At 38.0% G+C, this 16,491-nt stretch overlaps 1 protein-coding gene across 6 annotated transcripts in view; it reads left to right on the top strand.

The window, feature by feature from the left end:
* Window positions 1–14,174, top strand: part of LUC7L2 (LUC7 like 2, pre-mRNA splicing factor) — a 30,050-nt gene extending 15,876 nt beyond the window's left edge. For 4 of the 6 annotated variants that reach the window (XM_071423055.1, XM_071423057.1, XM_071423061.1 and 1 more), the window contains 8 exons: window positions 3,993–4,091; window positions 4,932–5,042; window positions 5,704–5,847; window positions 6,857–7,033; window positions 9,041–9,132; window positions 9,997–10,026; window positions 10,946–11,140; window positions 13,138–14,174. In XM_071423055.1, the coding sequence (XP_071279156.1) occupies window positions 3,993–4,091; window positions 4,932–5,042; window positions 5,704–5,847; window positions 6,857–7,033; window positions 9,041–9,132; window positions 9,997–10,026; window positions 10,946–11,140; window positions 13,138–13,330 (1,041 nt within the window). In that variant the 3' untranslated portion in view covers window positions 13,331–14,174. The remainder of the gene's footprint in view (window positions 1–3,992; window positions 4,092–4,931; window positions 5,043–5,703; window positions 5,848–6,856; window positions 7,034–9,040; window positions 9,133–9,996; window positions 10,027–10,945; window positions 11,141–13,137) is intronic. The other 2 variants (XM_071423056.1, XM_071423058.1) reach the window with 1 other exon arrangement.
* The last annotated feature ends 2,317 nt before the right edge of the window (window positions 14,175–16,491 follow it).

The raw sequence follows: 16,491 nt of genomic DNA, 5'->3' as shown, positions 1-16,491 counted from the left end.
TGCAGATTTATTTTGCAGATAAACTCTACAGATGCTCTACTCCAGATTCTTGGCCAGCTCTTCCTTGTTAACTTGTAATTAGTTCATGTGGTAATTTTTTTTACCTGATTTGATTGAAGTAGCTCTATTTTGTGGATAGGATGACAAAAATTATTACTAAATCATTTCAATACAGTGGTTTTTTTTTTATGAAAGACCAGTTTTTTAAACCTCAGCTCTGGGAAGTCAGTCATCTTTTATTGCCCATCTAACACTAAGAAATAAAAAAAATATTGTAGAAAGTGCTCAGCAAGTACTACAATGCACTAGTTTCTTAAGTAGAACTCAGCAATAACAAAAGGATTCCTGATACTCTGCTTTATATGTGGTTATGTAGACTAATCTTTATCAATAACTTTCATGTGAAATAAAGAGTCTCCAAATATATATAGGCTTTTCTTCAGATTTTAATCTCAGTGCGGAAAGCCCGAAGCATGGCTTAGCTCACTCAATGAACTTCACTTACGTCTAGCCTGGGGACTTGGATGATTTCACCTTTCTTTGTGTTGTTCATCTGAACTGCTCTGTAAATCACTTTTAGGTAGTGTAATTCTGTCTGAAAGTCAGTGTATTGATAGTGAAAAACAGTGTGTGTTCTTTTGAAGCCTTCCATTAACTCAGTGTCTGAGCATGAGTCTCCCTCTTAGCCATCTTCTGTTTCAAATGTGATTGATCTTTAAATGGCAGACTACCAATGTTTATTCTTTGCCTCTGGGGGAAGAGCATGTCTTGGCACCAAATTGCAAGGTGGACTTGTGGAAAAGGAAAATAATGTGTCTTATTGTATCTTCTGTCCACTTTCATCTGCTGTGCATCTACTTTGCAGCTACCCATACGAGCCAGATTATACTGCAAGCTGCTCTGTGCTTGTTAAGGTTCTTGGCGGTCATGAACCCAGCATAGACTTTTGACAGTAATGAATCATCCCCAAGATAAGTTGTCTTTGCCTGATGTTGCATAACTTGCACCAGCAGAAGTGCTTTTTAGCCTGTTTTTGCATTTATTGTGCAAACTTATTAAAGAGTTTTAAATGTGGTGGGTTTTTTAGATCTCTTTACATTGGAGTTTGCTAAAGGAACTTTTATGAAAGACATATTTCCGTGAAGACTTAGAAAGGATTACCCAGGACTAGTATAGGCTGTGTTGAGGAGCAGTTCCAACAATGATGTAATTTCTTCAGCAGCAAAACTAGTGATAAAGAATCCTTTTCTCTTGTACCTGCTTCTTCTTGCTCCCTGTTGGGTCAAAAGGGGGAAGGGGAGCCAAAATTTCTTCTGTTGTGATTGAGGCATCTAACAAAAAGGAATCATAACATACTCCTTGTCTCCCAAAATTTCCACTAACATTACTGAAGGTTTTCAACAGTTTTTGAATTTGCCATCTTAATACTGTAAGAGACCCCAGCTTCTCAAGTTCATTCACTACTGTCTTGTCCCCTACATACCCTCAGCACATCGTTTGTATGGCTGCCCAACAAGTTGGACAAAGGTATGCTGATGAAAAATTTGCCTCTCTGTTTGGTTTGCTAAGATGTTTTTTACCCTGTCACTACCCAGATTGTGTTCAACAGCACAGGCAGATGTGCCAGCATGGAAGTGGCACAGCACAGGGAGAAGGGGAGGACAGAATGTTTCTCTGTAGTAATGCTGGCTCAGACTAATTAACATCCTTTCAGGCTTTGGATTTACAATTCCCAGTAAGAGGCAAAGAAATCAGAAAATGTACTGTTTTGTGGAGGTTGAATCCAACCTAAATAGAGAGAAAGAAGTATAAAACGCATGTAAAGTGAACAGCAAGTCATGGTAGTGTTACGTGAATTATGAGGGTTTTTAGTGGGTGATGGAATTTTATTTTATGCATTTATTCAAAGTGTATGCAGATTGCATGTTAGAATAGTGGGAAGGTTATGTGTGGTGGATGTGTTTTTGTCACTATATTCAGACCTATTGAAGTGTGTCACTAACCTTATCTATGCATTTATAACTTCAGAATTGTCCTTGAGTTTTACAGTTTTAGCCTTAAAGACCTTATTCAGTACAAGAGATGAATTGGCATAAAGTCACTCTTCTCACAATTTTAGGATAATTTTCAAGTGTCTAATTTTCAGATAATTTTTTAAGGTTCTTTTGCATTGCTCTCCTAGTATTGAAGTACTTTCCTGAAAAAATGCTTCAGTTTAAATAATGTCAGCATGGCTTGGAAAGAGACCTCTATAATACATTGCTCAGCTTCAAGGTCTTTGTGGATTTGCATCAGTTAACAAAATTGCTGAGGTCTTGTATAGTTGCAAAAGGAAAAGCTAATCTTTTCCTTTATCATTGCAGTCAGATGTTCCTTATTGCAATCAAATGTTTTCCGGAAAACAGATTTATGGTAGCTGAAGGGGATTTAAATAACTGCAGTTTATAAAAAACCTTTTCAACTTTAAAATTCTTTATTTTACCAATGTAGGCTTTTTTCTCCATCCGAAACTTCTGTATGAAATAAACCAACAGCTTCCATAAAAATTACTTTAATGGTTTCATTGGAAATCCAAGTAAAAATTTGAAAGACTAAAATAATTGGGGTTTGTTTATTTTACTGTACGTATGAGGCTTTGATTGTTTACTTAAATCCAAGTATTTTATTAAAAATTTATTTTATTTATTTTTTTAATTTATTTTATTAAATTTTATTAAAAACAAGCAAACAAAAACTCAACAAAACCCTCACTCATTTGGCTTGCAGCATATTCTGAGTTAACATTCATCTTCTATTTACAAAACTCACAATGCAAGTTATTAATTATTTTAGGTTTGGATTTTAAATTGTTACTTAACTACAACAGTAACAGCTTTTTCTATCAGAGTTCAATTTTTGTCATGTGCTTTCAATGTTAAGAAAGGATTAATTCTTCTTAATATTAAGTGAGTGCTGCATTAAGAGCAGACTTAGCTGAAACTGCTGGTTTTAAGTGCTGTAAATAACAATCACTTCCAATGATTCTATATCAGCCTGTGCTGTTGCACAGAGGCTGCTTTGGGTTCATTCAGTTTTGTTTCCATTACAGATTGTTTGGGGGTGGTGGTTTGGGGTTTTTTCGTGGTTGTTTGTGGGTGGAGTTTTTCGGTTTGGTTTTTGTAAAGTGCTCGTTGCCCTGTCACCAGACCTGTCGTGACCAGACTGAATTAGAATTTCTTATGCTGTCTCCTATGCAAAATTCAATTTAAAAACAGTAGTCGTTACCCAGTAAGATTCTGGGCACTCTCCTCAGCAGCATTGTATGCAAGATAAGTGATGCAGCCTACTTACTTTTTACATCCATGCTTCCTTCCTGCCCCTTCTAGAATGGTTTTAGATTACAAGTGAAGTTTTTTCTTCCCTGGTTCTTGAACATAGTCCAACATTCAGCTCATCTTCCCATCTTCCCTCATTTGCAAAATGTTTTGCAGGGATTTGATTTTTGGTTGTGCTACTTGAAATGCTTCAAGAATGTTTTTTAAGCAGCACTTAAAATGGTGCTGTGGTTGTAGCTCTTTGAGGTGATGAATATAATGGTAACACATTATCATGGACTGTGCAGACAGGTTCAGGTCAAGAATTTGACCATTTAATTACCAGTTATTTTCATGGAACTTGGCTCTACTAAACTGTTTAAATTCAATACATGATGTTCCACTTCCGTCACTTTTTTGAACTTCTAGTAAAACAGCATTTTTGCAGGACATCAATGATACTTTGTAATGCAAACAGCCATCATGATAAGATAAGCTGTTCATTCACTCTGCTGTTATTATTTCTTGATTCATGCATGTCTATCAAAGACCTGGTATAATCTTATAGGTTTGTTAAACTCTCATTACCACAGGGGAAATGACTTGCTTCAGAATATTTGACAGTTAAAGAAAATCATGCTACCCTTATTCCTTGTAACACACCTGAAAAGTTAAATCGCATTGCCTTTGTCTTTTCAGAGAATGGACCTTGGAGAATGCCTGAAAGTGCATGACCTGGCATTAAGGGCAGACTATGAAATAGCATCCAAAGATCAAGATTTCTTCTTTGAGCTTGATGTATGTATTTTGTCTTAATGCTGGAGAGAAAGCATTAGTTTGTGTACTTGGGTGGATAAATTGAGCAACAGATTTTGTGTTACAGACTGAAGGAAGGCTTTTGGAAAGCAATTTTATAAAGAGGCAGAGAAACTCTTGTCACAGTTACATGAAAGATACTTGCCTCTTCATTATAATATGCTAATTTGGTAGTCATCTCTAGGAGAACTGTTAACAGCCTCCCAGAGTATGATAAACCTGAGTGCTGTCTTAGTGTTGTCAAATAGCAAGCATATGTTAAAACTGAGTATGCATGCTTTAAATGGAGTTTTAAATTCTACACTTAACAAAGAAAGTAATTTGATATTGCAGATAACAAATCATATACTGTGTCTCCATAGACTGTAGTTTGTTTTGAACTCCCAGCTAGGAAGTTAGCCTTTGCTAGGACAAAAGGGTTTGGGTTTTTTAATTGTTATTTGGAGGGATGGTTAATATACCTACTTAAGCCCTAGTGAAAAAAGTTTCAGTATTGCATGTCACGGCTGGATGAAGTGATCCTGAATAGCCTTCCAAGAATTTTAATGCCACTAGAAATACTCACTGCTTCTCCTTCTGTCTTAAAACAGATTCACTTCCAAAATTTTGCAAATACTTAGAAACTATGGTGATGTGTAGATTATAATTTTTTAACCGTGTCTATGAATACGTGTGATTAGTCAGCATAAACCGGTAGATTATTGTTTCACTAATCACTCATAAAAACTTGTGAAAGTGAAGCCTTAATAAACTGAAGAAGCCTTACAGCTAATTTATTTATATTCTTGACAGCATTGATCCTTGTTCTTACTGATGTTTTAGGCAATGGACCACCTGCAGTCATTTATTGCAGACTGCGACCGGCGGACAGAAGTGGCTAAGAAAAGACTAGCAGAAACCCAGGAAGAGATCAGTGCTGAAGTTGCAGCTAAAGTAAGCATGGCAGACAAGTTACTGCTATTTTTTTGGAGGCCATTTTTTCTAAGGAGACAGTTTCAAGTTTTGAAAATATATCAAATCTGAGAATTCCTACTGAAGAGGGGGAAAAACTAATACATTTTTTCTCTCCTTGCTAAAATTGCCTTTTAAGGCTCAGAAGAGAACAGAGGGAAGAGACCTCTCTGATATTTTTGACCTCAGGAAACTTGGTTCTGAATCCATGCTGTAGAAATGTTAGTAATTCTTTCACTTTTTGATCCAACCTTCATCTATAAAGTAAACAAAATCCATGTCCTTTTCTCTAGATCTTTTTTTGAATGAAAAACCTATAATGTTTCTGCACATATATGCAAATGCTAGGAGATGGTTGTACAAATATTAATTTTTCAAGACTGTTGTGGATAAGTGTGAATTATTTGCAGTTTGCTGAACAAAATCCTTTTTCTGGAATTTTACATAGACTTGGTAACTTAGCCTTTTTCTGTGTTCTTTGCAGAGAGGCATTTTCTGTTTTAGTTCTAACTGGAGAAGTTCTCTGTGTGTGTTTCTTTTAATTCTGTCCTTCTAATTTTGCATATCATAACTCAGTAGTAGTTCAGATTGTTCTCCATAATTAAAAGTATTTCCTGTGTTAAGGCTTTTCTTGTCTTTCAAGGCTGAAAGAGTTCATGAATTGAATGAAGAAATTGGGAAACTGTTGGCCAAAGTAGAACAGCTTGGAGCTGATGGGAATGTGGAAGAATCTCAAAAAGTAATGGATGAAGTGGAGAAGGCTCGGGTAAAGAAAAGAGAAGCAGAAGTAAGTTGATTGTGTAAGGATTGGGGGATGGAGAGGGCAGGGTCAAACATTAAATTGCTTGGCCTCCGTGTAGTGCAAGACATCTTATTTCTGTCAATTCCTTAGCTAATTGCTACATATAAAACTGAAGAAATTGCTTTGTGGCAACCAGTTAAAGTTTCTACCCTTCAATACATTCCTATACCATTAAAATTGTACTTCTTCCACAAATGATGCATTTGTCTTAGTTGGGCTGTGTTGGTCAGTTGTATCTGTGAACACTACCTTTGTGGCTGTGATGGTTGCACCTGGTTTGGTGTCATGGCTCTTACTATGGCAACCCTGTTGTAGCCTCATGCTGGAAAGCTTCAGTGGAGTGATCCATTGTCTTCACTAAAAGAGAGTTCATGTCTTGTGTATCACGAAAGTCAAAATGATCCTAGTAATGTTCAGGTGACAGAATTCACCAGGAGCTTTTCCATATCGTATTAGACAAAGATACTGAAATTTCTAGAAACCAGTATCTGCAGCTGTTTCAATAGTACCAGAAGGATTGCTGGCAGTCTTGCTGATCTATCATCTGAATGTCTTTAGGTAAATTTTGCTCAGGTAATGTGTTTAGTGTCTCAAAAGCAGGTAAATTTCTCAGGAAACTAATACTGTTTTAAATGGGATTCAGAATTAAAACTGGTGTCATATTTTCATAATACATCAACATAGTAATTGTAGTGTTACTGTTTATTCATTGCTGTACATGAAAAAGTACATCATCCTTCTATATAATATATACCCAACTTTTTTTTTTTATTTGCAAAAACAGTTGATGCCCTGCTTCTAAATGTGTTCAGTTTTCAAAATAAGGAAACATGCCCTGTATCTTAGTGATACACTTGAAGTATGAATAGTGTGAATTAACTAAAAGGTGTTCTGGTGTACTTTGAATTTGGTTATTTGTAGTGTATCTTCAGTAAAGTGTCATCCTTGTGTTTATGTGCATTTTGAAGTAACAGCAAATGTTTTTCTTTTCTAGGAAGTATACAGGAATTCTATGCCTGCCTCCAGCTTTCAGCAGCAGAAGCTACGGGTTTGTGAAGTGTGCTCGGCTTATCTTGGTCTTCATGATAATGACCGACGACTTGCTGATCACTTTGGAGGAAAACTACATTTGGGATTTATTGAAATAAGAGAGAAGCTTGAGGAACTCAGGGTAAATCATTCTTACATTTTTTGTGTGTGCTCCTACTTAATTATTTGCCAGGCACCCTTAATGGAATATTTCTTTCTCTGTGTGTGATTTTTTTTTCATATCACTTTAAACTTTGGGAGTTCGTTAGCCTAAAAACACGAAACATTCTAATTTAGCATCAATTACCTGGATAGATTTGTAAGATGACCTCTTTTGCACTGAGGTAGATTAAAACACACATTCAAAGTAATGCATCCTGGAAGCTAAGAACTTGAATCTCCTTTTAAAATGGAGAACTGTATTTTGAGTGAACAACAGCAATGTTGAAACATACTTAGCAGTTATAGGAGATAGCCAAAGGAACTTTGCTTTTAGCCAGATGATTGACTAAAAGTAATAAGGAGACTCTTGACAAGAGCATTTAGTAAGGAAGATGATAACACTTGGAAAAGTTTTCAAAAAATGTAAAGAAATGCTTGGAACTTAACCTGCTGTATAATGAATGACTAAAACTCAAATTGTTCATTTTACCTGGAGAAAGATTAGGAAATTATTTTGAATAGAATCCAACAGCTCAAGGCTGTAGCTATCCAAAATGGGAATACCAAATTATGTATATCTTGAAGTCAGAAATAATTGCTATGGGGAGGTTGCATGTTCTCTGTAGCTTGAACATTTGAAATCCAGTTGGAATATTATAACCTATCTTGACCAGAAATCATATGCTGGGAGAAAGACTTACTGGAATGATATTCTGGACCTCTGGTTTTCAAGAGGATGGATTTGAACACTGATGCCATTTATGACCTTAATTTATGACAAATTATGGAGTTCACAGTTCAGTTAAGCAATTTAACTGTAGAAATCACCAAAGACAGTAGCTAAATTGGTTGAATTCCTAAGAGTAGAAATTGCTGCTACTGGACTTGAATAAATGGACTGGTTTATGTTCTGTAATATTCCAGCTGTCTTGCATGGATACTGTGACTTGCCCTTTGGAGAGCTAACTCTTCCTGTTGATGTTGCCAATTCAGGCTCCTAACTATAGCTGGTGTAACTTAAATCTTAGATGCCTAGAACAGGTCATGTGTACTTCCTCTCATCCCTCCATGAAATTATGCAAAGAGTCACTTGAACAAGAAACCTTGCTTGTAGTTAAATTGCTGATGTTGTACAAGGAAATATAGATATAATTTGACAAAAAGGGTTGAAATAACTAATTATTTACATCATTTGGAACAAAATATGCATGGATAACTATTTCACATTCCCAAAGCATCGATAAATTAATCTTTCAAAGTGCTTTGCTGATAAAGAAAGAAAACAATAACTATCCCCTCCTTCCTCAGAGCTCTCCTCAGAGATCTAATCAAGATGCTGCTGGGGCAATTCCACCTCTCAGAAGAAGGTCTTTACAAAGAGTTGAATTTCTTGCATCATGTCCAGAAGGTGGCAAGACTTGGGTTTGGCCAGATCTCCAGTTGTGAGTTGCACACCTGAGGGCCCTCTACTGAGCGTGCCTTGTCCCCAGTAGTAGTGAGTTCACCCTGGGGGCTATCAGCTGAAGCATCTGCTCTAACTTTATCCCACACTCATAATACAGAAACAAGTAGCCTCAAAACTTAGGTGTTGGCCCAACCAAGTCCTTTAAGAAACAATTAACTCTCCCAGTTCTGATTGCTTTCTGCCTTTCCCCAGTGTCCAAAATATGATAGGATTGGCATGGAAACTCTCACATTAAAGGCATGACTTACTGAATTCCCCTTTATTAAAAACTTAATATTTAATTGCATATTTCAGGTCTTCATGTAACACCCATGTGCAGCTCTTCTGCAATAACTTCTGTTTCTTCAAGAAAAAAAATAAAATATATGTATATATCCTGAGGAAGAGAGTGGGAATAATATACACAAGGGAAAGGGGATATGCCTAAGGGAGAGAACTGAATGTTAACTGTCTAGATTATTTTTATAGCACCTTCATGTGAAAAATTTTTTAATATAACTTAATATATTCTTTTACTTTCAGAGGATTGTGGCTGATAAACAGGAGAAACGAAATCAGGAACGTCTGAAACGTAGAGAGGAGAGGGAAAGAGAAGAAAGGGAGAAACTAAGGAGGTAGGGATCTGTTTTAATTGCATGTACATTATGACCTATTTATGTTTAATAATAAAACTGATACAGTTCATACACATTTCTAAATATGCAGAATTACAATAGTTTGCATTTCTTGGAAACTTAGAAGGACTGAGATGGAATTTCATTCTAAATCTTAAAACATGGAATTGTTCTCATAAAAAGCATTTTTAAAAACTGCTGATAGTATTGTCTCTAGATATTTCAACAAAGGGCCTTTGGGATAATTTTCAGGCTTGTACTTTGTTTTGAGACCTGACAGATGTGAGCTTACATGCTTATGATCGCCTTACATTTCTTAACAATTTCCTTCAGAGATGTTAGAAATTTTTCTTACTTGAAGCAGTTCAGTGTATGATTAAGGAAAGAAGTTCCCTGTTCTTCTATGGAATAGTAGCTTCCAGGCCTGGTGGGGCTGGAGTGGAATGGAACCTGAGTTGCAGTTCTCTTGACACGTTAAGTTTCAGAGGTTAACAGTGAATTTCTGAAATCTGTTGCAGTTTGGTACTATTTGCCTATCAGGAAATCTGGGAATACTGACATCCCCTGGAAACTTTTTCTGTGGGAGGGATGTAAGTTAAAAAGCTGGTTAGATAATCTTCTGGGCTTCTAGTAGAGTTGTCTCAAAAATAAATTTTAAAAGACCCAACCAACATGAAACAGGGATGTGTTTCCTGATAAACGTGTTACAAAGATGTTGACATCAATTAAAAGGCCTTTAAATACTTGCTGCTAAAGCAAGAAGTACAATAACAGGTCAGCTAGTCTGGTTTATTATTACTAAATTGCACTTTATTTGATAGTGAGATTCTCTTAAGAAAAATTACTATTTTCCATTTATTTCAGGTCCAGATCCCACAGCAAGCATGCCAAAAGGTATAAAAATCTGCAGACAAGGAATACCAGCGGTGAAGTTAGCCTTTCACAAGCTGGAACATTTTAAGACTGTCTAGCACTGTTAGTTTAAGATGACCATCTTTACAAACAAAGCTTTCTGTTACATAGTCATCTCTCTGTGTGTTTGTACACTATTTATCACCATGCTACTCAGTTTATACATCTACATCTATTTTGTGGCTATTACAATGCAGCTTCATGTCCCAAATAACACTTAAAACACAGAGAATTGCTTTTTCTTTGCAAAAGTTTCTGGCTAATATCTTTTGGTGAAAGCCCATGTTTTCAAAATCCCTAAGCACCAGGTTAACTCATCAGATCACCCATGAATAGTATGAGTGTAGTTTCAAATCTACACAGTTGAAGGTCACCAGTGAGGTATGATTGCAAAGTGATTTGGAGGGGGGAAAAAGTAAGAAAATGCCAGATTTGTGTAGTGTTTAGAACCTTCCAGATTAGTTTTGTTGTTGTAGCTATGGGGAACAATATAGTCCAGTTTTTAAAGAACATCATAACACACAGATTCTGGCAGATGATCCCTGTCACTGCATCATTAAGTTCTTCTTTCCCTGATACAGATACTAGTTTAAAATGTAAAAAGTAGATTTTTTTATATTTGTATTTGCTTTCAGGAGCCTGAATTTGCTATGCTGTAGCCATACAGTCATGAATTAACTATAAAATTGTCTGCATTAGTCAAAAAGGAGTTTGTAGGCTTTCTGATGTTGCTTTCCCCTGTCTGTTTGCCTGTGAATCAGACACTGCAATGGTTCTGAACACTGCAGGCCATTCATTCTCTGTCCAGATGTGCTCACACATAGAGTGTGTAATGTTCACAGCACTCTGGTGAGAGTGGCTGGTGAGAGCAGTGTATGCTGTAAGCCCTCTCTGTTCCTAGGTCCAGGTCCCGGGACCGCCGCAGACACCGCTCTCGCTCAGCCTCCCGGGAACGCAAGAGACGGACTCGATCCAAATCCCGTGAGAAACGGCACCGCCACAGGTCCCGCTCCGCCAGCCGCAGCCGGAGCCGCAGCCACCATAGAAGCAGGCACAGCTCCAGGGAGAGGAGCCGAGAGCGCAGCTCCAAAAAGAGGTGAATGTTGCCCTAGAAATAAATGGCTTTTCCCAACACACAATGAGAATGTTCACACTAAATTAAGTTTATGCTTACCACTTAGTAATTTCAATACATTTCGAGTCTGTCTCAGATTTCAGTTACAACTTCAGCATATTTATGATTTGACACACCAGAGTGCTTTATTCTCTTTTTTTTTTTAATATATCAATAACAGAGTTATATATTATTTCTGTTTTGGATGAGTGCTACAGAGTATTGGTGTCAAGTTGATACCAGTTTCATGCAGCATAGAAAGTGAAAAAGCTGATTTTTATTTGAACCCAGGGATACCAGCAGTTATCTTACTGTCAGTGCATTCAGGTTTTTCCTCAGGCTGTCGTTCCCAACACTCATCTGTTGTGAACTGCACCAGATGAAAGTAGGTTTAGGTATGTCTGAAAGTAAACTTTTTACACTGCAGCTGAAGATTGTGCTTTACAAGGATCTCTCGTGGAAAGATACTGCAGGGGGCAGGCTGGGGCTGTTGCTTTTGAATAATTCAGTTGCTGTCTGCTCCTGAGGATTGGCTGACTTGTTTACATGAATGAGGAGAGCATAGCTTAAAAGACTTGGGATTGCACAATGAGGCATTTGGTAGGGAGGTCTGCTCATAAACAGAATTCCTGTCTTGTATAGGTTACCCACTGTGGCATACTTCGAGAGCAGTACAGTGAAAGAGTGCTCAGTCTTAAAACCCTGAGACTGTTCACCTACAAGAACATAAAAGGTCAGGTTTTGAAGTGGCCACACATGCAGTGCTTATAGTTCAAATTATTTCAGGACTTAAATCATAGTTACTTCTGCAGGGGACTTGGGCACAAGGTACTTGATGAACAGTTGAACTAGATCCAGGATGAAGTTCTTATTTGACATGTAGTTTCTCTTCTTCTGTGACATGTAGTTTGTGGAATAGGGTAATGCCTGTGGATCCCAGTGTTTTTTGCAAGTACTAAGTCTTGCAAAACACTACATTGTAGATAAAGTAATTTTTTCAGATGAGCAACTTATGTGAAAGTTCACTTATTTGTAAGCTTACAAAAGGAAATTAGTAAAAGATTTTCAAGACCTTAGTTTTGAAGCTTGGAGGTTAAGTGACAGTTACTTTCTGTAAGTGGAGAGAGTACAGTCTCATGGTCCAGAGTACCAAAATTTTTGACTAGGAATTGATTGGCTAGCTGTTAAAATTTTTCTGTAAAAATCTGTATTAGAACATTTTGTGATTGCAGTATATGGTAAAATACAGATGGAATGTTTTTCAAAAACAGACCTAAGTGCATCTGTAAGGGAATATAGAGGAGGATGTCTATTCCATTTTTCTCCCATACAGGTAGCTAATTTAGTTTAAAACTACCTAGTTCATTTAACAAAACAGGTCTTTTCTGTCTCCATCATAAAGGTTTTGAAAATGCCTATTTATCTATATCTAAAAAGAACACTACCCCAACCTTTCAAAGTCACACAAGGGTTAATTCTTGTAACAAAATATGGTCGTAGAACAGATTCCAGATTTGTTTTGTGTTTGTCATTTAGAGCCTCCCTTCCAGAATTATGCAAGTTTATTTCCTGCTACTTTTAAGCAAACTCCTGTTTTTAAATGTGTTTTTTAAGTTTGTAATTTATAATCTGAGAAAGGCTAGACACTGTTCTTAAACTAGAGACTGCAGATGAGAAATTTCCACTCAACTCCAGTTAATGTAAACTTGGAGGTGGAAGCTGAAAGTAAGAGATGTAGTGAAGCACATTGAACTTAGTCTGGGCTCTGTAGTAAATGTAGATAGAAGACAAGTACTTTGAGGTAGGATTTAAAGTAGGAAAGGTAGAAGGGTAGAATGATTTGGTGTCTTCTCATACACTATTGTTTATATAAATCTAAAGCTGGGCTGGAAAAAGAAGAAAAATGTAAAACCTAAGTGCTGATTGATAGCTACCAGTTTGTGTCTAACTTGAATTCTCAAATGCACCGCACTTTCCAGATCCTCTAAAGAAAGATCTTCCAGAGACAAAGAGCGTTCAAGAGATCGTGATCGAACATCCCGTGACAAAGACAGAAGCTCGAGGGAGAGGTCGCCGCGGGATTTCAAAGACAAGAAACGTTCGTACGAAAGCGCTAACGGCCGATCGGAAGAGCCGAGGAGCTCGGAGGAGCGTGAAGCAGGGGAGATATAACTGGCTGTATATTCACCTGATCTCTAGCTTCCTATGGAGTTGCATACTTTGGTTTAGTTTACAGTTGTTCAAAGGGACACCAGTGAGCAGTTCCAACACTGATACAACTAGGGTAGATGTACAGTATATAAAAGTGGTTATAACAAAGTCAGAATTAAACCCCATGAATTAATGGTGCCTAAAGCTGGGTCCTGGACTTCCACCAAGTTGTAAAACTTTTCTGAAAGATTTCTCTCTATTCAGGACAACAGTTTTATGTACCAAGACGCAGATCTCAATGTTTTTAATCTCCTTTCCAATACAAGTTAGTGAACAAATTATATTGTACCACTTGCCTTGGGTGCTTTTGAACCTTTATAAATTCTCCAATTCTGCTCCAGTCAAAACAGCAGCATTGAAAGGTTGTATTTGGGGGGATTTTTTTTTGTTTGCTTTTTTGTAAGAGGGTGGGTGGATGGATATTAACTTTTACTCTAAGATTATGTTCCCAGTGTTGGGTTTTATTTTTGTTTGGGATCCTAGGAGTTGATTACAGTGGGAGCATTTAGACAGGAATGTGTGCTGGAGAAAGCGGAAATGTCTTTTTACAGTGCCTACTTAGACTTGGAAATTGAACAGCTGTTGCATTACATCTTTTTTATTTCTACTTAAATTTTGAAATCAAAGCCAGTCCCATATCTGTACCATTTGATTGGTATGTGTTCAATATATTTGTTTTTTTCCAGAAGGACTCTTTCTGCTTTTTCTTGTGGAGTACATCTTTAATTGTATTAAAACAAACAAAAGAACCAGCAACAACAAACAAAAATTAAGAACAAAAGAAATAAAAAAAATTTAAAAGAAACCATATTGTCCAATAACTTAACAAGGATATACTCGTCTGTTTAGGTGGTTAACTAGCAGTTCAGTCATTGTAAAAATACCTGATTATTAGTTTTTAACATAGAGATGTGCTCTAGGAGAAGCAGTCATTCCTCTTACAATCCTGATTATTCTAGAGTGTTCAAAAGCAGAAACATGTGGAGACAGAATCATAGAGCAGTTTGGGCTGGAAGAGACCTTAAAGATCATCCAGTTCCAACCCTCTTGCTGTGGTCAGAGACACCTTTCTCTAGTCCAGGTTGCTCAGAACCCCATCCAGCCTGGCTTTGAACAGTTCCAAGGATGGGGCATCCCCAAGTTCTGTGGGCAACCCCTCACTACCCTCACTGCAAAGAATTGATTCCTAATATCCAGTCTAAATCTACCCTCTTTCAGTTTAAAGCCATTCCCCCTTGTCCTGACACTACATGCCCTTGTAAAAAGTCCTCCTCCATTTGTAGGCTCCCTTTAGGTACTAGAACATTCTGTAAGATCTCTCCAGAGCCTTTTCTTCAGGCTGAACAACCTGAATTGTCAGGAGTGGTGCTTAATCCCTCTGATCATCTTTGTGGCCTGCTGTGGGCCCACTCCAATAGGTCCATATCCTTCCTGTGCTGAGGATCCCAGAGCTGGATGCAGCATTGCAGGTGGGGTTGGTGGGGATCCCACCAGGTCAAAGCAGAGGGGCAGAATCCCTTCTCTGACCTTGTTGCCCACACGGCTTTGGGTGCAGTCTAGGACACGTTTGGCTTTCTGGGCTGTGAGTGCACGTTGCTGGGTTGTGCCTAGCCCCACATTCACTCCAAGTCCTTTTCAGCAGGGCTGCTCTCCATCTGTTCATCCTTCAGCTTGGATTTGTGCTTGGGATTCCCTGGCCCAGGTGCATCACCTTGCACTTGGCCTTCTTGCGCTTTGCACACACCCACCCCTCAAGCCTGTTGAGGTCCCTGTGGATGGTATCCCTTTCCTCCAGTGTGTTGACTGCACCAACTTGCTGAGGGTGCCCTTGATCCGAAGGGGTTGCTGTCCATTCTGTTGGATTTAAAGTGCTTTGGGGTATTTAAGCTACTCAGATATGCCCTACTCCCACACAGAAGAATTTAGATATTGGTAAGTTTTCCTCATTGTGATCACACCACTGATAGTGATGCTTAAGAGCAGTGTTTGTAATGATCTGTTGGCATTTCCAGCAGGTTCTGCAGCCTGTCTCTCCCTAATGCAAGTGCCTATGACCGCCTGCTAACGTCCTTGTGTAATACCATTCACTCTGTGCATCCCTCCTCAGTGTCATTTCTGTAGCATCTTCGGTATGGTCAGAGCACACGGGTGATAATTCTAACACTGAAGATAATTTAGCAGTGTATTGACTGGCAGAACAGGACATTTACACCTCTGCAAGGACTTGGATCCAGCACTGCACATTCCACTTTGAATTCACATCATTTTAAGTTGCCAAAGTGATGATGACTAACTACTTAAACATTTATTTATTTATCCATTTGAATTCTGAGCATGAGTTTCCTTCCTGGGACTGTTTTTTGATTTCCTGGATGGCCCAGGTGGTTGATGAAGGGAAGTTACCAGTGTTTGTCCATCTGCTACAGACAGAGTCTAAGTGCTTGAAAACATCTATCATCACACAGTTGTTAATGGAATTCTAGTGGTGTGACAAAAGGTGACCAGTCATTTCTAGATATATCTTACATAGCACAAGTGCCAGTGATTCCTTTGGAATTCCTTTCTGGATTATATTCCAGAAATACTCAGGACCTGTCTCCGCCTGCAGCCAGCAACTACAAATTTTGTATTGTAAAAAGGGGGAGGAAGGGAGGGTGGGTGAAACTTGCATACTGTGACAAAACAGTGCCTAGACTCCACACTAGCAAATTCTGGATAATATGCCATCCACTTTACAAATGGCTTTTAAATTTAAATTGCAGAAGGGAGATTGGGTTTGGGCCTTCCCTTATGTAGAGGAAGTACCACGCTAAATGTTAAGCAAGAAGGTATCTCTGATTCCCTCATAAAATAATCTGAATTACTTGTGAAAATACAGGACTGAAGTGCAGTTGGGAAGAAAAAATTAGGATGACTGATGAAACACACTTAGGATGCAAAAGATTTGGAGCATCTATCAGAAGAGGAGAGTTGTGCCTAAATACGGATCTTCCACTCAGCAGAACCCAATGACCTTGATTTCCAGGACTGAAAAACTGAGGTATTCATCACCTGTAATTTTCCTGCTGGACAGCTGAAGTGTGGTATGGATTGACCTTAGTCTTCATGGTTAAATAGATTGT

This window comes from Agelaius tricolor, unplaced genomic scaffold, assembly GCF_023055355.1.
Source record: "Agelaius tricolor isolate 1412-34295 unplaced genomic scaffold, bAgeTri1.0.p SCAF_3, whole genome shotgun sequence".
NCBI classification, from domain to species: Eukaryota; Metazoa; Chordata; class Aves; order Passeriformes; family Icteridae; genus Agelaius; species Agelaius tricolor.
Note: the sequence above shows the minus strand (reverse complement) of the source record. Positions and strands in the feature narration are given on the sequence as shown.